The following is a 24,436-nucleotide window of genomic DNA, read 5'->3' as shown; positions in this document are numbered from 1 at the left end:
CTGACTCCCTGATAAGGGTAGACAACCCCCCGCGCAAAGTTCTCAGAGCGCCCTGTATATCCCCTAAGACCATAAAAGGGAAGCCCAGGTCCCTGGTGAATTGAGAGTAAATAAAACTTTTTACCACTCCCTTGGCCAGAAAATAACCTTTCCCTGCATTCCTGGCATCTACTGCATAAAAAGTAGGAAAGGATATGGTTATCTCTGAGTGGCAGGATTACTGAGGATTTGCTTGCTCTTCTGGTTTATCTGTGTTGCTCATTTTTCTTCCATGAGCACGCAGTACTTGTGTAATAAAAATGTTTAATTTACAAATCGTTGCGTTTAATAATTCACTCACTAAACACTGAGTGAATGCAAGCAAGGCTTTGTGTGGTACTTGAGAGATGTGATGGGGGAAAACAGACAGTGTCTCTGCCTCCGTGAAGCTTACGGTCAGTGGCAGGGGTCCGTAAACCGTGGCCTCTAGCCCGACTCAGCCCTCCGCCTGCTTTTGGATGAGCGGCAAGCTAAGAAACCAAAAGAAGAAGAATCTGTGATGTGAAAATTATATGAAATTCAAATTGCGGTGTCCATCAATTTATATCAAAATAGACCCCACAGCTATTTATTTATGTATTGTCTGGGGCGGCTTTCACGATACAAATAGCAGGGTTTTGAATACGGTACTTGCGACAGAAACCCTATAGCCCTACAGAGCCTAAAATATCCTCTAACAGGCTCTTCATAGAAGAAGTACTCTGACCTCTTTAACCTTTTTTTAAGATTTTATCTTATTTATTCAAGAGAGAGCATGAGCAGGGGGAGCAGCAGAGGGAGAGGGAGAAGCAGACTCCCCGCTGAGCAGGGAGCCCGATGGGATGCAGGGCTTAAAGCCAGGACCGGGAGATCAAGACCTGAGCTGAATGACCTGAAGGCAGATGCTTAACCAACTGAGCCACCCAGGCGCCCCAGGGCAAGATTTTTAAAAATGCAGGGGTGCCTGGCTGGCTTAGTTGGAAAGAACACGTGACTCTTAATCTCAGGGTCTTAGTTCGAGGCCCCCACGTTGGGCATAGAGATTATGTAAATAGATAAGTAAACTTAAAAGAGAAGATTTTCGGGGCGCCTGGGTTAAGCATCTGCCTTCAGCTCAGGTCATGATCTCAGGGTCCTGGGATCGAGCCCCACATTGAGCTCCCTGCTCAGTGGGGATCCTGCTTCTTCCTCTCCCATTCCCCCTGCTTGTGCTCTCTCTCTCTGACAAATAAATAAGGAAAATTTTAAAAAGAAAGATTTTCAAAATGCAGATTTATGAGATTTTGTGTAGGTCATAAAGTCAATTTAGTGGGCCTCAAACAGCATTTTTTTTTTTTTTTAATGAAATAGGATAGAGGGCGCCTGGGTGGCTCAGTTGGTTAAGCGACTGCCTTCGGCTCAGGTCATGATCCTGGAGTCCTGGGATCGAGTCCCACATCGGGCTCCCTGCTCAGCAGGGGGTCTGCTTCTCCCTCTGACCCTCTTCCCTCTCGTGCTCTCTGTCTCTCATTCTCTCTCAAATAAATAAATAAATTTTTAAAATCCTTAAAAAAAAAAAAGACCTCATTAAAAAAAAAAGAAATAGAATAGAATAAAACTATTAGGTGTATCATGTCATGAGAGTGAATATTATTTTGTGAGACATTTGCTTCACTTACATCTACCATATATGCTCAGTGTGCGTGTGTGTTCTGCATCATGATATGAGATGTGTTCTTTACTGTAGACCATGGTCAAACATCTGAAAGTCACAGGCTTGGAGGGAGGCCTGGAAGACACAGAGAAGTCACCAGGAAGTTCTAGTACAGTGTGACTGGTGTGATGATGAGAAGTTCCAGACTCTTAGAGACACAGAGGAGGCACTTAAGACAGCCTTGAGGTATCAGGGAAGGCTTCCTGGAAGAAATGACATCTAAGCAGTAACCTGAAGGACAAGTAGGGGTTAGCCAGGTAAAGAAGAGAAAAGATGGTAATAGCATGTGCAAAGGCCCTGGGGCAAAAGTAAGTAAGGGGTTTGGGAGAAACTACAAGGAGTTCAGTACTGTTAGAGTTTAGAATGAGATGAGGCTTTTTTATCCCCATCCCTCTCCGTCACGTCACACCTCCATTTTCCCTGAGCGCTTATCCCAGTTGCCTTATTATTTATTTACATTATTTATTTATTTACAATTTATCCTTCAACACACTTGAAAAAGTAAATTCCACGAAAGGGGAGACCGGTCTGTCTTCTTTAGAACCATGCCCTCGCACCATGCCCAGGACAGACTAGCCACTCGGCATTTACTAAAGGAATTTTAGGAAGAGATCCCTCCCTGCTGTACTGGGGGGAAAGTGGACCCTGGAGGGTAAGGCTTGTCTAGTTGTTCAACCAACAGCTGGAGGTAGGCCATGAGTCCTGGATTTAGACAGACCTGGTTTGAACCCAGGCAGATTCAGACCAGAACCCTGGAGAATCTCTTCCGAGAGCCATGCTCTGTTGGGCTGGCACAGAAAGTGCAAAGTGCAAATATGCACACAGGGCTTACTCGTGTCTGAGTGTTTTCTGAGCACTTCATTTACATATATGAATAAATGTAATCTTCGTCACAAACCAGTAGGTATTGTTAGTATCCCCCATTTCACAGATGAGGAGACTGAGGCACGGGGAGGTCGTCACTTAACTACGGTGAAGCAAGGGAACCTGGAAACAAATCAGGGAACCCAGCTCTTGAATATGGACTTTGAACCACTACCCCAAACTGATTCTTGGAAAACCACACAACTTCCCAGAACAGACAGGAACGGCTTACGTATGAGAGCCCTTTTCTCCTTCATGATTGGCCATGCAAAGAATCACCAACACTTCTGCCAGTTTTTCTTTGAAATACGTGGAGGGATTTCTGGGAGGCTCCCAGAGTGGATGGGTGAGCTCCCCCAAAAGATCGCCACCCCCACCGGGCACTGCCCGCCTCGCTGAGACAGCGGGACGTGGAACGGAATGCGACAAGAGCCAAGCCTTGGGAGTGAGTACAGTGCCTCTTCTATCGATTACAAATGATAAGATATCTTATCTATAACATTTTATATTGATTACATGTTGGATACATTAGGTTAAATAAAATACCTTCTTCAGGGCACCTGGCTGGCTCCGTCAGAGGACCCTGTGACTCTTGATCTTGGCATCGTGAGTTCGAGCCCCACGGTGGGTGTAGAGCTTACATTAAAAAAATAAATAAGAACAAAATACCGCTGATCCTTAGGCTTCAGAACTCTCTTCCAACATGGCCCAAGACAACTCTCCAAACAAGACCATAACAATGAATCAGAGACGCAGCCACACCAAATTCACAGAAGATCTATTGAAAATCCTCATCAAGGCATTTCACCAAAATCCTTACCCAGGTTACGCTACCCAACAAAGACTCGCTTTAGAAATCAACACTGATGAGTCCAGAATCCAGATTTGGTTTCAGAATCGAAGAGCTAGGCACCATTGCCAGAAACAATCAGAACCCGATGAGGACTTAGAATCAAGTCAAGACCAAGATCACTCTGAAGAGGAGATTCAAAGTAGAGAAGACAGACGGTGTTGTACCAGCTACACTTCTTCACAACTACACACCCTCATCGAGACATTTATGAACAACCCTTATCCTGGCATTGATACCAGAGAGAAACTTGCTAAAGAAATTGGCATTCCAGAGTCAAGAGTCCAAATTTGGTTTCAAAATCGGAGATCCAGATTCCATGTGCAGAGAAGAAGAGAACCTGATGATCAAGACTCAGAACAGAGACAAGACCAGGAACAGGATCTCTGAATGAGAGAGTTCAAGGCGCCACACCCAACGTGACCTCGAACTCATGACCCCAAGATCAAGAGTCACATCTCTACTGACTGAGCTAGCCTGGTGCCCCTGAAGCAGATATTTTAAAAAGTAAAATATCTGGTCAAATAGGGATTTCTACAAGGAGTGTGGTAATTTTAAATATGCTAAAATTTCAAACCCAGTTAATAAAGTTACATTCCATACAAAAAAAAAAAAAGAACAAAGAACAAAATAACCTTCTTAAAATTAAAAAAAAAAAGAAAAAAGAAAAGGTTTAGGTAAGGATCAGATGCCTGAGTTCAAATCCAGGCTCCCCATTTCTTAGCTTAGGATCTTGGGCAAGTTACCCACCCTCTCTGTGCCTGGTTCCCCGCCTGCCAAAGGGGGACAGTAACAGGACGGTCTCGTGCGTGTAAATGCCGAGAAGGGTCTTCGGCGTAGAGAGGATTCGGTAGATGCTCTGCATTGCCATCATTATTATAGCAACGTGCCGTAGAGACCAAGCTGAGACAGCGAGCCCCCCACCTTTCAGAAGGATAGCATGCTTTCTAGCTCTGGGTCCACATGGGCCAGGGCATCCGTTGTCCCCTGGGCTTATCCCCGAGTGACGATCTCCTACCCTCCCCCAACCCTGCCCCAAACCACCCGACTCCGCCCTCCGTATGGCCTCTGCCCTCTTGCTCTCATGGAAACTTGGCTCTGCAACTCTTGGAGGAGACTGTTGTGGTCTCTCCCACATTCCACATATCCTGAGGTGAGGCAGGTGTCTTTCTTCCTCCCTGCTCTGGCTTCCAAAAAATTTCCCTTTCCTTCAAAACCCCAGGCTCTTTGAAGAACACACCAGCAGGCTGAGTGTCATCCATCACCCCGCCCCCCCACCCCCCCCAGCTTGCAAGCATTTTCCGGCGTCTACGCACTTGGTGGAGGGCTCAAGCATTTGGCTGATGTTCACTTCTCCACCGTGAGGCATGTCTTCATCCGTGTAGACCAAGACAGCCACTCCTGCAATCCGCCCATCACCCCACCAGATCCCTGTCCCCTGTGCACCTCTCCCCACCCCAGCCACACACTCCAAAGGCCGAGCCCTAGGGCCCTGGTGTTATCAGGAGCCACGCTACTCCCAGCCTCCTGATTTCAAGCACCCCGCCGCTCTCCATTCTCCCAGCGCCCTCTCTGCTACCCTCAGTTCCACGAGGTCACTGTCCCCCACCCTCTGCGGGTCTTCATGTCTGGCTTCGCCCCGTGTACACCCATCCATCCCGGTGCAGACACTCCCAGTTCTCCTGGCCTCTCCCTCCATCTTGCTTGCAAAACCCCAGGTGTGTCTGAACCAGGCTCCACCCGCTGTGGGGGTTTGCCCGAGTTGCTGCACATGGCTGGAGAGAGACTCCGGGGCCGGATCTCGGGGTGAGTCTGCCGCGCTGAGTCACAGGGAGGCTCTCAGCTCTGCCCGGCTGTCCCTCTGAAGTTATCATTTCATACGGCTTCTCTCCCCAGATGGCAGCACCTCGCCATCCTTGGCCAGCGATCCTAGTTCTCGTGTTTCCGGAAAAGAAACACCCCATCTTGCTACCAGGGTTTCTCATCATGACGGTTGCCTGCAAATTCCTTTTCTTCTATTTGTGTCTCGGTCTTTGATGTTGAATTTGTCCCTCCAATGTCTTGGTCACCCTTTCTCCATTTCATGTCTCCACCACCCCAATGGAAGTGCCCTCATCGAGATAATCTTGCCAGACCCCAGTGGTCAGTTCTCTCCGTCTCGGGAGCATTTAACATGGCCTTGGCCTCCAGGACTGACGCTGTCCTGGTCTTCCTCCCACCTTGCCCGGACACCCTGTGCTGGCCCCTCCTCCTCTTGCCCATCTCTGAGCCTCTCTCCTCTTTTCTCGACTCCCCTCCCTCTCCCAGCCCTGCCCCACTCCTGCCTCCCCCTGCTTCCTCACTTTGATAAACGGCCCCCTCATCCCTTCACCAGGTCCAAATCTTGGGCTCAGCTCCCTCTTCACCTCTTCAGCTCGGACCACTCCACCTCTCTGCTGTGCCTTCCACGGGCCATGCTGGTCTCCGCAGGGCCTTTGCACATGCTGCTGTCTGCACTGCAACACTCTGCTTCCCCAATCCCCCTTCTTTCCGGGCCGCCGCCGCTGCAGAGAGGCCTTCCCTGGCCTCCCTAGTGGAAGTCGTCCTCAACGGCTGTTACTCTAGCTCCTAAACTCATTCTATTTTTCTTCACAACTCATCACTACCTGGATTTGTGCGTTTATCGGCTGACGCGCTCACTGCTTACCTCTCCCAACTGAACCCCCAGCATATTCAACGATGCCTAGTTTAAAGTGAGTACTCCGTACCTCTTTGTTGTGAAGGGAAAAAGGAGAGACGGGAGAAAGGGAGAAATATTACACGGGTATGTGAAAGGCCCCAGAAAGCTGGTTTGGGATAAAGCCAGCTTAACTCTTGGCCCATCCCCTCTGCGTACCGCATCAGTCCCGTCGGTGAGGCAACATGGTGATTACAAGTGCAAGAATTGGAGTCTGACAAGCCCGAGTGCAAGTCCCGGCTTGACCGCTCCCTGCTGTGTGGTCTTAGGCAAGTTACTCAGTCTCTCTGAGCCACATACACTCATTCTGCCCATATTTGCTGAGTGCCTACCTTACAACAGAAGCACCGTGCTGTGCCTATTGTGAGGATTATGTAAGATAAAGTATGACGTGTCTCTGGCACCACGCCTGACTACTCATCAGTACTCAGTCACCTGGTGTTATCAGCGCTTCAGGTTTTGCTGTGGCCCTATTCTCATTGTCTGTTTATAGTCATCTGAAGTTTACAATTTGGATTTTCCCATTGATCAAAAACTTATTTAGGACAGGGGCACCCGGCTGGCTCCGTCAGAAGAGCGAGGGACTCTTGATCTCGGAGTCGTGGGTTCAAGCATCGCGTTCAGTGTAGGGATGACTAAAAAAAATAATAAACTTTGAAAAAAATTTATTTAGGACAGTTTTGGGGTTCTTCAGGGTTGGGTTTTGTTACCTAAACATTGGGAAGTTTCTGGTTTATTGCCTCGTGGTCAGAGAATGTGGCCAGTACAATTTCAGGTTTGAGGAATTTGGTATTTCTTTCAGAGCCTAATATCTGATCCATATTTGTGACTGTTTCCTGGGCATCAGAGAGGGTGTGTTCTCCATTTATGAGATACAAAGGTCAATAAATATCATCTGACTCAAGCTCCAGGATGAAGACTTCATGTTCACTGCTGTATTTCTGGGATCTAGAAATAGGCCTGGGGCACATTATACAGGTTCAATAAATATTTGTTGAATGAGTGGTTAATTAATCAATCAACCTTATAATCACTTAGATTCTCAATACCTTTGTACCTTTGCGTATTTTTTCCTACTTCATCTGCCAAAGGCTGGTGAGTTATGTTACAGTTTCCCATACTGTTATATTTCTGACAACTTCGCAGTTTATTGCTAACTATTTGGGCTTTATATATTTTCACACAATATAACCTAGTGCCTGTAGGTTTATGGATGTTACATAACAATTGTAAATACATGCCCACACCAACATACAATGACCCTTTAACAAAACACGATCCGTACCATACGGTTTAATTGTTACGCATTTGTTATTTCGAAGGAACAACACAATAAAAATTTTTTTTAATTTTTAAATGACAAATGAAAAAATAAAAATAAAAAACCCCCAACACAATAACAAAATCCAAAATGCAGAAAAGTGCCTTTTCATGGACACCAAGAGGAAGTCCCCTCCCCTTCCTGTGTCCCATCACCCTGCCCCTCCCCGAGGCCAACCCCACTAACACAGTTTTGCCAATCAGCTTCATTTGAAAACACTAATGTTTTTCATGAAGGAGTTTAAAATACTTACACGAATTGTTATGTGTTTCACATAATGAGTCACCTTATTTTATGCTTTCTGTTTTTCCTCAATGCTTTATCTTCTACGTGGATTGAGTCTGCTTTGCTTTGATCTCCTCCCGAGCTTTGGAAGGCACACACCCCATTTCATGTGTCTCTAATGTTTTCCTTTAAAATTTTAAAAGCATTTTTAGGGGCGCCTGAGTGGCTCAGTCGTTAAGCATCTGCCTTCGGCTCAGGTCATGATCCCAGGGTCCTGGGATCGAGCCCCGCATCAGGCTCCCCGCTCTGCGGGAAGCAAGCTTCTCCCTCTCCCACTCCCCCTGCTTGTGTTCCCTCTCTCGCTGTGTCTCTCTCTGTCAAATAAATAAAAATAAAATCTTTAAAAAAATAAAAAATAAAATAAAAAAATAAAATTTTAAAAGCATTTTTAAAAAGATTTTACTTATTTATTTGAGAGAGAGAGAAAGCACAAGCAGGGGGAGGGGAAAAGGGAGAGGGAGAAGCAGACTCCCCGCTGAGCAGGGAGCCCAATGTGGGGCCCGATGCCAGGACCCCGGGATCACGACCTGAGTCAAAGGCAGACAGGCAGACACTCAACCAACTGAGCCATCCAGGCTCCCCTGAAAAACATTTTTAACTTGTATTTCTTGGTGCGAAGTCGAGAGTAAAATAATGAACCAAGAGTCTCCTCAATTAAATCAAGAAGTTAAACACATCCCCAGATAATGTTGATGAAATTACTGATACGGGTGGCCGTCATGGCTCGAATCTGGCCCCACGCTCGGCCGGGAGATTTCTGCACCTGTTAGGGTCCAACTGTGGCCCCTGAAAGGTCCTATGTGGAAGTCCTGGCCACCAGGACCTCAGAACGGGGCCGTATCCAGAGGTCGGTCTCCACGTTGGCCTTCGGGCCTCCAGAACAGGGAGAGTACGTTTCCACTGTTCAAGCCCCCACGTCCGGGGTACGTGGTTAGGGCAGCTCCAGTGGATGAATCATCACCCCAAATAACCCGCCAAAGGGGAACCTACGGAGGGGCCTGCGTGGCCCGCCTTCCCAGCCGGGCTGCCATCTGCTGGTGACTTTCTGCGGCTCAGTGGTCCCCAATTTAGGAAGATGGCCCTGGGCAAGGAGTGACCCCGAAACGAATGGACAGTTGACCCTTGGACAACACGGTTTTGAACAGCGCGGGGCCGTTGATACACGGGTTTTTCCAGTCGATACAGCGCGGAGCTCTAAGTGCATTTTCCTTGTGGTTCTCTCAATCACATGTTCTCTTACTTTATTGTAAGAATACAGCACGGAATATAGAAAAGACGTGTTCATCGACTGTGTGTTAGCAGAAGGGCTTCTGGCGACGGTGGGCTATCAGTGGTTAAGCCGTTGGGAGGGTCAGAAGTTGCACATGGGTTTTCGACGGCGAGCCCCCCCACCCCCACGTCACTTGTCACCTGGACTGTGGGACAGCCTCCCAACCCCTGGTCTCCCTGCTTGCACCTCCCCCTTACAATCCCTGGTCCAGACACCACCAAAACGGCCCCTTTAAAACAAATAGAATCGGGGCGCCTGGGTGGCTCAGTCATTGAGCATCTGCCTTCGGCTCAGGTCATGATCCCAGGGTCCTGGGATCGAGCCCCACATCGGGCTCCCTGCTCGGCGGGGAGCCTGCTTCTCCCTCTCCCACTCCCCCTGCTTCTGTTCCCTCTTTCGCTGTGTCTCTCTCTGTCAAATAAATAAAAATAAAATCTTTTAAAAAAATAAAATAGGGGCGCCTGGGTGGCTCAGTCGTTGAGCGTCTGCCTTCGGCTCAGGTCATGATCCCAGGGTCCTGGGATCGAGCCCCGCATCGGGCTCCTTGCTCAGCGGGGAAGCCTGCTTCTCCCTCTCCCACTCCTCCTGCTTGTATTCCCTCTCTCACTGTGTCTCTCTCTGTCAAATAAAAATAAAATCTTAAAAAAAATAAATAAATAAAATAAGACAAATAGAATCATGTCACCCCGTTGCTTAGAACCCTCCAGAGTCCCCTAAACGCCTCTGAAGGCCCCACGAAACCCAGCCCCTGCCTTCCTCTCTGTCCGCACCTCCGACCCCTCACCCCAATCCTAATCACACTAGCCTCCGGGGGCCCCCAGAGCCTCTGCCCAGAGCCTGCCGGCCTCCTGAGCCACGCCAGCCTCCACGACCTCTCCTCCCGTCCTCCGGCCTCCCCTCTCCAAGCAAAAGCGACAGAGAGTCATGGTCAGGAGCTCAGACCCTGGAGCCAGGTTTCCTCGTTCGCAGCACAGGGGTGATGCTAACCCTTCCAGTTCCTCGTGGGTGGTTACGAGAAGGATGGGAGTCAAGATGCATCGAATGCTCAGAGCCTGGCAAACAGCTTCGCCAGGACAACGATGTTAGTTCCTGTTACCATGTCCTGCAGGCCCGCTGCTAACGTCTGTAGGCCCCAGCTCACACGCCTGCACCCAGCTCCCCATCCACTTCCGCTGACACGGAATTGTAATTCCCGCTTGCTCAGCCGGCTACAGAACTTTCAAAAACGTTCTCATGGGCCGGGAGGGGCTCGGCGGTGCAGTATTTGCGAAATGCAGGCCCCTACAGCCTCACTTCCCACAGCACTTTTTTTTTTTTTTTAAGATTTTATTTATTTGCGAGAGAGAGAATGAGAGACAGAGAGCGTGAGAGGGAGGAGGGTCAGAGAGAGAAGCAGACTCCCTGCTGAGCAGGGAGCCCGATGCGGGACTCGATCCCAGGACCCTAGGATCATGACCTGAGCCGAAGGCAGTCGCCCAACCAACTGAGCCACCCAGGCGCCCCTTCCCACAGCACTTTAACGAGGCGCCCCAGGTGGGGAGAGGGGTATGGAGTCAGGCTGGAGGAGCCCTGGGCTAGGAGCGCGGGCCTCCTGCATCCGGCTCTGTGGCTCCGATTCCCTGAGCCCTGGATCCGGAGCCGCGGCCGCCCGCCTCTCTTAGCCCCGGCCTCCGTGTCTGTTCTTCATCAGCCCGAATTCCTAGTAGATCGCCTTCCTCCCCAAGTGCAGGAGGGGCCCTGAGTCTCGCTCAAGCTCAGACACCTGCAACTGCACCACCACCTGTTACTCTGCCTCTCCCGAAGGAGAAATGCGGCCAGTTAAGCCTTAACGCGATGCTTTCTTAACGCTTAAAATGTGTATTTTATGTTAATTTCAAGCCCTTTGAAAAATCACCCTGGCGCATGCCAGGGGAAGAGAGCTACGCGCAAAATAACCTCCAGTTGTCCTATTTCCAACGTGTCTTCAGGCTGACTCCCGAATCGCGTCCTGATCGAGTTACCGATGTCTTGGGCGTTTGCCATCCGATCCTGTGCTCTGTGCGATCGATCATCGATCATCGACCATCAGCGGGGGGCCCTGCTGAGGCAGCATTTCCCAGGAGCCCCCACGACTGTCCCCAGTGGCGCTTCCCAAGCCGCTGCTCCTTTCCTGGTTCTGCAGGTGCTGGCCACAGGGCGGACTCTCGCGCTCACCAAATCTTCGCCCCACTACTTCGTTTCTGTGCCTTTCTCAACGCCTTAGCCTTTTGTCTCCACCTGAAAACACAGTGTAAGCTTTTTGAAGACTTTGTAAGAGGGAGATGTAACCGACATAAGGCTCCATAGGTTTAACGGGGACCACGTAATGATGTGATACATGCATTTACCGTGAACCGATCCCCAACAGAAGTGTACTTGACATCCAGCGCCTCACATTGATGCAATTCTTTTTTTCTTGTGATGAGCACTTTTAAGATCTACTCTCTTGGGGCGCCTGGATGGCTCAGTTGGTTAAGCATCTGCCTTCAGCTCAGGTCATGATCCGAGGGTCCTGGGATCGGGCCCCGCATCGGGCTCCCTCCTTGGCGGGAGGCCTGCTTCTCCCTCTCCCGCTTCCCCTGCTTGTGTTCCCTCTCTCGCTGTGTCTCTCTCTGTCAAATAAATAAATAAAATCTTTAAAAAAAAAAAATCTACTCTCTTAGCTTGGAGACTTTTTTTTTTTCTTTTTTTTAAACCAGACTTCTTTTCTGGAGCAGTTTAGGGCCACTAAATTGAGTGGAAAGTATGGAGTGTGTCCATTACACCCCCAGGGCCCCCCCGCCCCCCGCCACGGTCAACGCCTACCCCCAGCATGGTGTATGTGTTACAGTCAGGGAACCTACACAAACTCATCATTATCACCCAAGGCCACAGTTTATGGTGGGGTTTACTTTCGGTGTTGGACACTCTGTGGGTTTTGACAAACGCGTATCATGACCTGGCTTCACCATGAGAGCATCACACAGAATAATTTCACTGCCCCAAACGTGCACTCTGCTCTGTCCGTCCATCCCTCTCCTCTCCCCAGCCCCCCGCACCCGCGGCCCTTTTTACCGTCCCCAGAGTTTTGCCTTTTCCAACGCATCCTAGGGCTGGAATCACGTGGTACGTGGCCTTTTCAGATTGGCTTCTTTCACTTAGCATTATGCAGTTCAGTCTCATTTATGTCTTTTTGTGGACTGAAAGCTCATTGCTTTTTAGCGCTAAACAATAGCGTACTGTCCTGATGGACCACGGTCTATTTATCCACTCACCTACCACGGGGCATCTTGGGTGCTTCCAAGTTTTAGCAGTCCAGAATAAAGCCGCTATAAACATCGTGTGCAGGTCTTTGTGTGGACCTAGGTTTTTGACTCATTTGGGTAAATACCTAAAAGTCCGATTGTGAGATTGTATGGTGAGCATGTTTGGTTTTATAAGAAACTGCCAGATTTTCTTCCAAAGTGGCTGCACCATGTGGCATTCCCACCAGCAGGGACTGAGAGTTTCTGTCTCCCCACATCTTCATCAGCACTTAGTATTGTCAACATTTTGGATTTTGGCCATTCTTGTAGGTGTGTGTCAGTGTCCCATTGTTATTGGGGTATTTGCAGTTCCTTAATGACATGACGTGGAACTTCTTTTTATATGCTATTTGCCACCTGGACATCCTCTTTGGTGAGGTGTCTATTTGGGTCTTTTGCCCAATTTTTTAATCGGGTTGTTCTTTTTTTTATTGTTGAGTTGTTGCTCTTTTAAAGATTTTATTTATTTATTTGAGAGAGAGAGAGAGCACATGAGCAGGGGGAGGGAGAGGGAGAAGCAGACTCCCCACTGAGCAGGGAGCCTGACGTGGGGGCTCGATCCCAGGACCCCAAGATCATGACCCAAGCGGAAGGCAGACGCTTAACCAACTAAGCCACCCAGGCATCCCCTAAGAATGCTTTGTATGTCCTGGGTAACAGTCTTTGATTAGCTGTGTCTTTTGCAAATACTTCCTCCCAGTCTGTGGCTTGTCTTCTCATTCTCCTGATAGTGTCTCCTGCAGAGCACAAGTTTTTAATATTAATGAAGTCCAGCCTATCGATGACTTCTTTATGAATCATGCTTGAAAGTTAGTTCTACCTTTGGGCGTTTTGATTACCTGAACCAATAGATTCCCTTTTGGTTTCCGTAGAGTTGGGTTTTCTGTTATTTTGTATTTATTTCCTTAAAATGGACTCTGGGCGCAGCATACAATAAACCATGGACATCTTTACAACTGTTAATATAATTTTTAGGATTTATATGTATTTTTCTCTTTAAGAGGTTTTTCTTGGGCGCCTGGGTGGCTCAGTTGGTTAAGCGACTGCCTTCAGCTCAGGTCATGATCCTGGAGTCCCGGGATCGAGTCCCGCATCGGGCTCCCTGCTCGGCAGGGAGTCTGCTTCTCCCTCTGACCCTCTTCCCTCTCGTGCTCTCTGTCTCTCATTCTCTCTGTCTCAAATTAAAAAAAAAAAAAAAAAAAAGGCTTTTCTTTTTGAAACCAACATTCAGCTTCACAACTCAGTTTTACAAAAGTTATTTAGAGTTACGTCAGGAATTCCCCCACTTGGGGAATTTTTCTTTTACTACATCTCTCGGTGACTTCAAATACTTTTAAAAGGAATTAATAAAGGAGAAGAAAGAGACAGAGTTGTATTTCAAACCCAAGCATTCTCAGAAATGTGATTCTACTGTCCTTCCCACACACAAAAAGCACCTTGGATATTCATACGATTGTTGGGACATAATGCTTTGCTTGCTGTCAGAATCATAGACCCCTTTTCTCTGTCTTCCGGCATTTAGGGCCACAGAGAAATCTCGGGCCAGGTCAACTTTTGTTCCTTTCTAGGTGACCTTTAATGCTGCCTACATGGATCCTTTCATGATGTGGTTCTTCAAGATGAATCCAGGTTCGGCTGGCTTTTAACATCTTCCTGGGATGCACTGTGCCTTTTGACCGGCGGACGCAGGTGGACCCATGCCCAGAGCAGCTTGCTCCTCACGCAGACTGTGGACTGAGGCATCTCGGCCACCAGCTCTACTGGGTCATTGGAAACAGCCAGTTTCCTTACCCGGAGGGACATCTCGAGCGTGTCCCCTGCACCCCTCACTCACTCCGTCCCCGTGGCAGTCCTGCTCTCCCGTGTGGGCTTTGATTCTCTCTGCGCATTTTGAGGAATTTGAGCAATTCTCTCTTTTCTCCCCAAAATACATGCTGGCCCCTTCACAGCCCAACCTTTCTATCTTACGATGTTCTGCTCCTGCTTCCAGGAGAATTCTAGTGAAAACCTTTCTGAAAATCCCGCCCAAATCCTACAGTAAGTATTTCTCCAGTGTTCTTTTCTCTCTCTCAGTCTTCAGGATGATGTGCCCCACCCCTCTTTTTGCAGGAAATTTTCAGAATCCCTATGATTTTGGTTTTTTTTTAAGTTTATTATTATTTTTTGAGATTTTTATACATTTATTTGAGAGAGAGTGTGAGAAAGAGAGAGCATGAGCAAGGGAGGTGGGGGACAGAAGGAGAAGCAGACTCCCCACCGAGCAGGGAGCCTGACGTGGGGCTCAATCCCAGGCCCCTGGGATCATGACCTGAGCCGAAGGCAGACGCCCCAACGACTGAGCCACCCAGGTGTCCCAGGAGGAGGGCTTTTTATTTTTTTTAAAGATTTTATTTATTTATTTGACAGAGAGAGACACAGTGAGAGAGGGAACACAAGCAGGGGGAGTGGGAGAGGGAGAAGCAGGCTCCCGCTGAGCCTGGAGCCCGATGTGGGCCTCGATCCCAGGACCCCGGGATCATGACCTGAGCCGAAGGCAGACGCTTAACGATTGAGCCACCCAGGCGCCCGAGGAGGGCTTTTTAAACAAGTACTGACAGCAGAAATGAGCGGATGATGAGGGTCCACCAGTGTCCTCTTAGTTTCCTTCCAGGAAGGCCCTTCCTCGAGGGCCCACTGGGAGCGAGGGGGCCACCGCACGCCTGCTGAGCACAGCCCAGTTTACAAAACGCTCCTCACACGGTCCCATTCCATCCGCATGACCTACCACACAAGACATGGGGTCACTCCAGCCTTCATGCCCTCGAAGCCACGGGGACTCAGGCTTGGGGCCAGGCTGAGTCACAAAGCCAGCGAGGAGCTCACAGGGAGGGGGATGCTGAGAGCTGCAGGTGCATGCAGGAAAGGAGCAAGAATACCCACCGACCTCAGGCCACTTCCTCCGTGTCAAGCTCCCCACCCCCTCCACCGTCACCTCCTCTTTGCCCAGTCTCCTGCCTCCCTCTCTTATCTCTCCCAAACCTTTGTACTTTGCTCCGGGCTTGTTTTTTTTTTTCTGGACCTGGGAACCCCGGGCTCACTTGCACGCAGGGCTCACATCCTCGTGGCTGCCTCACCATGTGCACTGGAAAGTGTTCCCGCTTCGTGGGGCTCTCCCTCATCCCCCTGTCCCTGACCTGCATCGTGGCCAACACCCTCTTGCTGGTGCCTCAGGGCAAGACCACCTGGACCAACACCAGAGACCTCAGCTTGCAAGTCTGGCTCATGGCTGGCTTCCTGGGCGGGGGCCTGATGGTGAGTGGGCTGGACGCCACTGGGCAGTGGGGTCCTGAGCGCGGGCAGAGGGGAGAGGGGTGGGGCCGGGTGCCAGTGGCCTGGCGGGGGCTTGGGGCCTCCCAGCCTGCCCCAGATAGTGAGCACCTGTGAGTTCAGCACCTGAGCTGAACGTGCATGGGAAAAGAGAAGGAAGGAAGGAAGGAGCCTCTAAGCAGCTTCCCTTCTGGGTAGGGAGGGCGTCCTACCTGTCCCTCCCAGCCCTTGCCCTGCAGCAGATGCTAGGGCACCGCTGGGAAGAGCTAGCTGTGGGGCGCTTATCAGGGCAAGATGATAACAGGCATGGAGTGTGGGTGTGGGGATACTGGAGTCAGGAGCGGGGTCACAGCCCCGTCATTCTACCTGTCGCCTCCGTGTCCCCTCACTGGCGGCCCACACTTCTGGATGGCCACCCAGTGCTGCACCAACCCAGAACTCAGGTCAGCGTGGTGGAGAAGGTGCCCCAGGTCTTCCCGGAGACTCGCATCTGTCACAAGTGGGGGCAGGGGAGACGTCTCTCCCAGACCTCCTCGTCCCCATCCTCCAACCCCTCCCTGTTCGGGGGAACTTCTGGAAGGTCAGGGTAGTTTAACAGCATCATGGGATGAAGACAGGAGACCTACCCAGCAGGGTTCCTCACTACTCAGATGAACCCCACCACCCATGGATGAAAGTCCCCGGATGGACGAAGGTCCCTGGGACAAGGGCTCACCTTCCTTTGCCTCTTTCTCTGGCCACAGAGACATTCCTCCCTACACACTCCCCCAGTGTCACACTGCACTCCTCTCCAGCCCGCCATGCCCACCTCCCTGCAATCTAACCAGCCTGCCTGGGGGTGGGGATCCCCATGCCGGGCATGCCCCCCACCCATGCTCATTCCCAGCTGCCCTCTTCCCACCTCCAGGCCTGAGCCGCTCGCCTGCTCAGTCAGTCCCTGCTGCTCCCCGGGGACGCAGGCCGCGTCCCTGCTCTCCCTGGAGCTGGGTTCCCGCTGCAGAGAACGCAGTATCATGGAAGCAGGAATGGGCGCTCCATGAGAGCAAGGACTGCCTGTTTCGCTGGCTCCGTGTGCCAGGTACCTGCCTAGTCCAGTGCCCTGTACTTGACGGGCACTCGATTAATCCTCGGTGAGCAAAGTAAACAAATGAGCAAGATGGTTTCAGACAGGAGTAGGTACGACCAAGGAAACAAAGCAGCATGCTGGGAGTGGGCACTGTTTATAGGATTTTTTTCCCTAAACATCATCTTCTATCCCCTTTGAATTTCACTTGTAGGCAAGAGAGTATACGTTTTTTTTAAAGATTTTATTAACTTATTTGAGAGAGAGAGAGAGTGAGCACAAGCAGGGGGAGGGGCAGAGGGAGAAGCAGGCTCCCCGCTGAGCAGGGAGCCCGATGCAGGGCTCGATCCCAGGACCCTGGGATCATGACCTGAGCCGAAGGCAGATGCTTAAGGACTGAGCCACCCAGGCGCCCCAGCCCAGTGAATTTTTACAGTGGACCCACCATGTACCCAGCACTCAGACCAAGATACAGGTCATTACCAGAATCCCAGACAGGCCTCCCACACCAGGCGCTACACCCACGAGAGTCCCCACTACCCTGATTTCTAGCCCCGCAGGCTAGTTTTGCCTGTTCAGCACTTTATATAAATAGAATCATCCAGTATAACAATTTTGTGTCTGGCTTCTCTAGCTCAATATATGTTTGTGAGGTTCTTCCGTATCATTATGTAGACACATAGTCTATTATTTCTGGTGCATTCCAGTGTGTGAAGAGGCCGCAAATTAATTTAAACATCCTACTGTCGATGGCCTTTTAGATAGGCCGCAGCTTGGGTTTGTTACAAGTAATGCTGCTCTAAACATTCCTGTAAATGTCTTTAGGTGAAGTTCTGTTTGCGTTGCTGTTGGATGGATACTTAGGGGGTGAAACTGTTAATTCTTAAGGTGTGCAAGTATTCAGTGCTGATAGATACTGCCAAAAAGTTTTCTGAAGTTCTTATCCCAAGTTCATTCCCATCAGCAAAACAGGAGAGCTTTAGTTGCTCCATACCCTGCTGGATTTAGAAGGTCCCCCTGGTTGCTGTGTGGAGGAAGAGCTGGAGGGGAACTGGTGACGTAAGAGCAGACGGAGGTCACTGTGGTTGTCCGGGAGAGTTGATAGTGGCTGGGAATGGGCCAGGGGCCAAGGAAGCAGATGGGAGCTATAAACTCAGTGCTTCCTTCCGCGCTTACCGTGACCCTTCTCTTGACAGTAAGACAGGGGATAGCTCAGATGACAAAAGGAACTTAAACACTTTAAGGAAGTAGAAATCTCAAAGAGGTAGCTGGTCATTCGAAACTGGTCAATCCCAAAGGCAATTCTAGGTGTCTCTGGATCCTGGAGCTTCCCAGTTAAGTGTCCTACCCAGAGAGGCGAAGCAAAGGGGCCAGCACTGGTTCTAGACCTGCTGGGGGGCGTGGAAGAGAGGAGAGGGAGCATGCAGCAGAACTCCGCTCAGCTCCCTATGAGGTCACGATGCGTGAGATAACAGAATCAAAACCCTCAGCCCCACCGCTAGGGAAGAATAAAATGCTGCCTGGGGCGCCTGGGTGGCTCAGTTGGTTAAGCGACTGCCTTCGGCTCAGGTCATGATCCTGGAGTCCCTGGATCGAGTCCCGCATCGGGCTCCCTGCTCGGCGGGGAGTCTGCTTCTCCCTCTGACCCTCCCCCCTCTCATGTGCTCTCTATCTCATTCTCTCTCTCATATAAATAAATAAAATCTTTAAAAATAAATAAATAAATAAATAAATAAAATGCTGCCTGGTGCGCTCTGTACCACACCGGCCGCACAGGGAGGCAAAGATCAAGAAGCTGTGGAATTCCAGAGGCGGGCGACAGGCGAAGAACCTGGCGCCATGCGAGACATTAAGGCTAGAGCCAAAGCGAGGAGCCTCAAATGCCTTCCTGGAGCTCAGTCGTTTGTTTGTTTTAAGACTTTATTTATTTATTTATTTATTAGAGAGAGCGTGTGTGTGCACGTGAGTGGGGGGAAGGACGGGGGAGAAGGAAACGAAGAATCCCAAGCAGACTCCACGTTGATCGCGGAGCCCAACGTGGGGCTCAATCCCACGACCCTGAGATCATGACCTGAGCCGAAAACCAAGAGGCGGCCGGTCCACCGACTGAGCCACCCAGAGCGTAGTCTTGATGGGCTACTCTCTGAGGACACCCTGAAGGTTTTGGGCAGAGAAAAGCCCCCGTTGAAAGCTAAGTTCACTGTGGTGGGAGCAATGGAGGATGGAGTGTTCAGCCGCATGGGGGCAAGAGATACAGACGACTCGTAGAGAAGCTGAGAAGGTCATCCTTGTGGGAGGTGATAGGGGAGGGGACCGTGCAGACAAAAGGACAGACAGATTGGAAAACCGTTAAAGGAAAAGTCGAGAAGACTTGAGGGCTGGCTGGGTGTAAAGGATTCCAGTTTTCTAGCGTGGGTGACCTGAAGAATATAAACACCGATGGAGACAAAAAAAAGTCACAGGGAGGTGAATTTCGGGAACTTTGGCAGACCTGCGAGGTCAGTATGTGGCTGGTTGGTTTGAGCCGAGACACTGAAAGAAAAATAACCTTCAGCACGTAGATTTGAATCTGGGGGTGAGTACTGTCCCAGAGGACAGGGATGGGCTCTGGGGGGAGGGCCACAGGAGGAAGAAGGACAAGAAGGACCAGGGTCGGACCTTGGGGGTCCTTACACTTCCCATCAGAGCATTCACTAACATCCTCCTCCCCCCTCCACCTAATCCTAGCTCACCAGACACTCCAACACCACTGACCCTTCCTGCTGCCGAGGGGACTTGTAGTTACCAAGCCAGTCTTGACCTCAGGGCGACCTGTTATTTCATTAAATCCTGAGCACAGCCCTGTGAGGTAGGTCTTGAAGACCCACAGAGATGAATCAATTCATGGAGCGTGAAGTGAGCACAGGTGGGCCTTAACCCCAGGCCCCCTGACTCCGGCTCAGCGGGGCACCTACTAGGTGAAAGGATTTGTGGAGGCTTCCATGACACTGGGCCCTGCGCTCCTGGAGGCTGCAATCTGAACACAGATAAGTAGGCAGGTAGATAATGATAAAGTAGAACCCAAAGGCTCTCGGGGAGTAATGGAGACGAGGTCTTCCTATGGTCCAGAGGGCTGAGGGCATCCCAGGCAGCTCCAGGAGGAAGATGAGCACCCACGCACGATGCACGGAAGGTGTGGAGGATGGGGGGCAGGGGGGCTCGCTGTCACACCGACCCTCCTCCGCAGGTGCTGTGTCCGGGCATCGCAGCGGTTCGGGCAGGGGGCAAAGGCTGTTGCGGTGCGGGCTGCTGTGGAAATCGTTGCAGGGTAAGCCCCAAACGCGGGCAGGACTCGGGGCTGGGTCTCTGAACCGGCCTTCGCAGAGCCACACCTGCCACGGTCCCCCTAGCCACGGGAGCTCCCCCGGCCCAGTCCCAGCTCCGCCTCGCCCCTCCCTCGCCCCCCAACTTCGGCCTCAGGGGGCCTGCAAAGGGCGCCATGACCCCCACGAACCTCCGCGAGGCTCGTAGGGGCGGCTAAGGCCCAGCCCCGGGCTTTGCGGGGAGACGAATCTCTCCCGCGCCTGGAGCCGGGCGAGCTAAGGTGCGCGCACGCGGGAGGACGCGGCCCCGCTCACCTCCCCTTGCCCTGCGCATCCAGATGCTGCGCTCCATCTTCTCCTCGGCCGTCGGGGTGCTGGGGGCCATCTACTGCCTCTCGGTGTCGGGAGCCGGGCTCCGAATTGGACCCAAATGCTTAATGGACCGCCGGTGGGACTACCACTTCAGAGACACCGCGTAAGGCTTCGCGCGCCCCCCTTCCCTGCCTTTCCCACCTGGATGGGGAACTCGGGGAACCGGGAACGGGGCGCGCCTTCGCGGGAGCCACCTCCACGTGGGCCAAACCCCGCTCGGCGCCTGCGCGGGGCTGGAGGGAGGGCACTCCGAGCGCCCTGCCTCTCCCACGAGACCCTGCCCCCCACCCCGCAGAGGCTCTTACTTGCAGAACCGGACTCTGTGGGATTTGTGCGTGGAGCCGCCTGGCGTGGTCTCCTGGCATGTGACGCTCTTCTCGCTGCTGGTGGCCGCCTCGTGCCTGGAGATGGTGCTGTGCGGGGTGCAGCTGGTGAACGCCACCCTCGGGGTCCTCTGCGGCGATTGCAGGAAGAAGGAGGTGGGGCGGCGAGGGCGGGAGCTGGAGCGAGAGGCTCCGTGCTCCCTGGCTGCGTCCTCACCTTCTCTTTTCCGCAGGGCGCCCCTCGCTGAGGCTGCGCTGACCCGCCTGCCCGCTCCTGGACGCGCGCCTGGCCCACCCCGCCCTGGAAATAAACCTTTGAACCCTCGTGCGCGTCTCACACGGTGCCTTCAGGTACAGAGGGCCTGGGGGCGCTCCTGCGTGGGACCCCTGCAAGTGCTAGCAAGGAGGTACTGAGCTGTCGGTGTAAACAAGACAGGCAAGTTCTGTGCGCTCAGAGAATCTAAGAACCCAGGGGTCTAGGATGGGTACCTTTTTTTGAAAAGGCAATAGATTGCTTCACTTTTTACAAAACACGCTGGTAAGGGGATAGGTATTGGCTGCTGGAGGGACCTTTTAAGACAAGGTGAAGTCTGAGAAAGTGAAATTGGAGCCGAAATCTGGTGAATGGGTTAGCCATCTGGGTAGCTGGGCGGTTCCAGGCGGGGAGCAGCAAGGACAAAGGTCCCAGGCGGAAATCCGTCCGTGGAAAAGCCACTCTTTAACTTTTGTAGGGAAAGGAAGGAAACTGTGGAAAAGACAGATCAGCTTAAGCTCTAGAAAATGAAAGCTTAGGAGGTTTTAGCTTTATCGTCACCTAACTTGGTAGGAGTTTCTCAATCTGAGGTCACTGGTAGTTCAGAAAGGAAACAGTCTGAGCTCTTAATGAGGACGAGGAGTCTGCCGACGCCCTCAGGAAGCCAGGGACTTCCTTAACTCGGGCGCAGAACTGTGTTTAAGGGCATTTTCCTGGGTTATGGGTCCGTACCTTTCAGTGGCCTGCCGGGACGCCTGAGCCCAAACCCGACTTTGGGCCTGGCCCAGTGTCGGGCTGGGAGGAAGGCAAGGAGACGCAGTTTCCTACCCCTGAAACAAGCCAGACCAGAGCCAAGACAGAGAAGCTTTAATAGCGAGCGGTGGGACCGGCCCCCGGGCGGGCGCCCTCGTTAACTGCGGCAGCAGAAAAAGCGCACGTCGTTCAGGGCAGTGTCATCCCAGAGGCCCCTCGGCTGCTCCACCTTGGTCTGCAAACCACAAATGCCTTTGGGGCAGGGCTTACTCCATTCTCCAAAGTCGCCCCAGGCCAGGCCGGGCCCCTCCAGCTCCGTGCCGTCTGAGCAGCGGAAGCGAACGTTGTTGGCTGCTGTGTTGTCCCCGTAGGTCTGGGGGGCCTCCACGCGCAGCGAGAAAGCCACGAGGAAGCCCCCGCCGGGACACCACAGGGGCTCACTCCATGCGCCCCACCTGTGAGGGAAGGGGAGAAGTGCTGCCTCTGGGTCCTCCCCACCCCCACTCCGACCCAGCCTTGGGGACTCCTCAGCCAGTGCTGCAGGCCCTGGGTGGGTGGGGTCCGTCACCTGACCTCCACCCAGGGGCGGAGGGGAGGTCTTCCACCCACTCCCCAGCTCTAAACTGCCCCACAGCCCTGGAGGAACCTTTTAACGGGGAGGGTGGGCATGTAACAGAGGGTAAGGGGCATAGCCGCATCCTGGGGGGCCCTTGGCCCCTGTCCCGCACCTTCCAGACTCGGACTCCACCACGTGCGTGTTGTGCTCCACGTTCCCGCGTGAGCAGTGCAGTCGGATTCCGTTCAAAGCAGTGTCGTCGCCAGGAATGCCTTGGGGGGGCTCCTCCTGGGCCAAGAGGAGCAGAGGGACAAGGACCAGTTAAAAGATTGCCAGCCTGTGTCCCCGGGCACAGGGTCGTGCGTCTCCCTCCTCGGAGACCTAGGCCTGAACCCCCACCTTGAGCGAGAACCCGCTGGCAAAGAATGCATCAGGACACATCTCGGGCCAGGCCCAGTCGCCCCAAGGACCCCCATTGGTCACGTTGATGACCGAACCGTAGTCGCTCGGGCTGTTGGCTTGTGCGTGTCCGCAGCAGGTGGCCCACAGCAGGAGGAACAGCTGGGCTCCGGCCCCCCTCTCCATTCTGCAGCCTGTGAGGTGGGCCCCGTTCGCGATTTATACCCCCTCTGCCGCTCTGAAGGCTCTGATTACGGAAGGGCCTCCCGGATTAAGTGACACCTGAAACTAATCCATTCCGGGAACCCTGCAGACTCCATTCTCTGCTCAGGGAGACCGAGGCTCCCAGCGCTGGAGGAGGGGCCGAGAGAGCTGACCAGTTGAATAAACCACCCCCTGCTGAACATTTACCGCAGGCCATGGCTTGTGGTTACTTCCTGCAGGCCTTGTTATTCAATCCTCATAAATGGTATAGGAGGTGGGGATTACCCTTTTATTCTGCAGGTGATGGAACCAGGGCTTAGAAATGGCAAGCAACTTGTCTAAGGTCACGGTCAGCAAGCTGGGAAACTCCCAGCTCCCACACTGGGAAGTGGAGAGCCTAAGTCTAGGGATGGAAGTGATGCTCTGAAATGCTGGACAGGATTGGTCAGCAGCAACCTTAGGGACCTCCAGGATTAGAGGGAGCATTAGAGGGAGAGATAGGGCAAGAATCCAGAAACTGTGGGAGCTAGAAAGGATCTTCTTAGTGGTTGGGGCCCTGACTCCCAGATAATCTGGGGTACCCCTTCCCCGGAGAAGAAAGTATACACAGACAGGAACAATTCTAGGAAGTTTATGGACAGGGGATTGAGAAGCCCCTAGGAACAAGAGATGCTGCTTCTTCTGTCGCTTCCTGGGTCCTTCCCCTGAATGTTTTCCTAGCTTTGACCACCAGGTGGACTCCTAATTCGGGAAGAAAAAACAATGGCTCATCTGTCATGGGGCACACCACCCGATTTGCCTGCTCTCCACACACTTTCCTGTGTTTAGCCAATATATATTTATATAGCAATAATGTATTTGGGCCCAGGCAATATTCTAAGTGCTGCAAATAGAACAGCAACCGGGAAACCCTTGTAAAACAAGGCCCCTGTCTTCATCAGAGCCCACATCCACGTGGGGGAGACAGACGATACATTTTCCAATGGACCTTGAGCTGTGTGAAGGCTCTTTTGTCCCCTTGAGGCCTACTACAGGGCCTGGATGCAGAAACAGTTAATAAAGTTTGGTTTGAAGAATAATGCGGGGGGCGTGCTTGCCTGGCTCAGTCCGTAGAGCATGCAACTCTTGATCTTTGGGCCATGAGTTCATTCCATGTTGGGCATAGAGATTACTTAAAAAAAAAAAAAAAAAAAAAATCACGCACACAAAAAATGAATAACCGCAGAACCAGAACCAATCCGGAGTTTAAAAGGAATTAAACCACAAAAATGTAAACGGTTAAAGCATCCAGGTCAAGACAGGTCGCCTGGAGACGGGATTGTGAATTTAGAAGTGGGTGCTTCCTGGATCCCAGGTGCCCTATGTTTGAACTTCATAGGTTAAGATTTATGGAGCAATTGTGGTCAGCTTTTCCCTGTACAGTGTTTGCACACACATTGTCATTTAATCCTCGGATGAGATCGACAAAGTACCTATTATTTATTGTCCTCAATTTATGGTGGTGGGAATTCAAGCCCAGTTAGGGTAGGGCCCACACCCATTGCTCGGTGGGGGAGCTGGTTCTCACCCCGGCTCCTCTTCCCTCT

General features: G+C 51.7%; 3 protein-coding genes across 3 annotated transcripts; 2 read left to right on the top strand and 1 right to left on the bottom strand.

The window, feature by feature from the left end:
* Positions 1-3,278: 3,278 nt before the first annotated feature.
* LOC123853615 (double homeobox protein A-like) lies at positions 3,279-3,815 on the top strand. Its single transcript, XM_045888188.1, has one exon. It carries the CDS (start codon positions 3,279-3,281, stop codon positions 3,813-3,815), a length of 537 nt encoding a protein of 178 aa, XP_045744144.1.
* An 11,618-nt stretch (positions 3,816-15,433) lies between these two features.
* TM4SF5 (transmembrane 4 L six family member 5) lies at positions 15,434-21,809 on the top strand. Its single transcript, XM_064583346.1, has 5 exons — positions 15,434-15,610; positions 19,915-19,995; positions 20,329-20,465; positions 20,658-21,036; positions 21,678-21,809. The coding sequence occupies exons 1-5, from the start codon at positions 15,434-15,436 to the stop codon at positions 21,807-21,809; spliced, it is 906 nt and encodes a 301-aa protein (XP_064439416.1).
* VMO1 (vitelline membrane outer layer 1 homolog) lies at positions 20,027-24,331 on the bottom strand. Its single transcript, XM_045890116.3, has 3 exons — positions 22,647-24,331; positions 22,420-22,535; positions 20,027-22,146 (listed from the first exon to the last, which is right to left on the bottom strand). Exons 1-3 carry the CDS (start codon positions 22,830-22,832, stop codon positions 21,849-21,851), a joined length of 600 nt encoding a protein of 199 aa, XP_045746072.1. The 5' UTR covers positions 22,833-24,331; the 3' UTR covers positions 20,027-21,848.
* Between the last annotated feature and the right edge of the window lie 105 nt (positions 24,332-24,436).

This window comes from Mirounga angustirostris, unplaced genomic scaffold (assembly GCF_029215605.1).
Source record: "Mirounga angustirostris isolate CCGP_5_RB_7025 unplaced genomic scaffold, mMirAng1.0.hap1 SCAF_17, whole genome shotgun sequence".
NCBI lineage: Eukaryota > Metazoa > Chordata > Mammalia > Carnivora > Phocidae > Mirounga > Mirounga angustirostris.
This window is presented reverse-complemented; position numbering and strand designations above follow the sequence as displayed.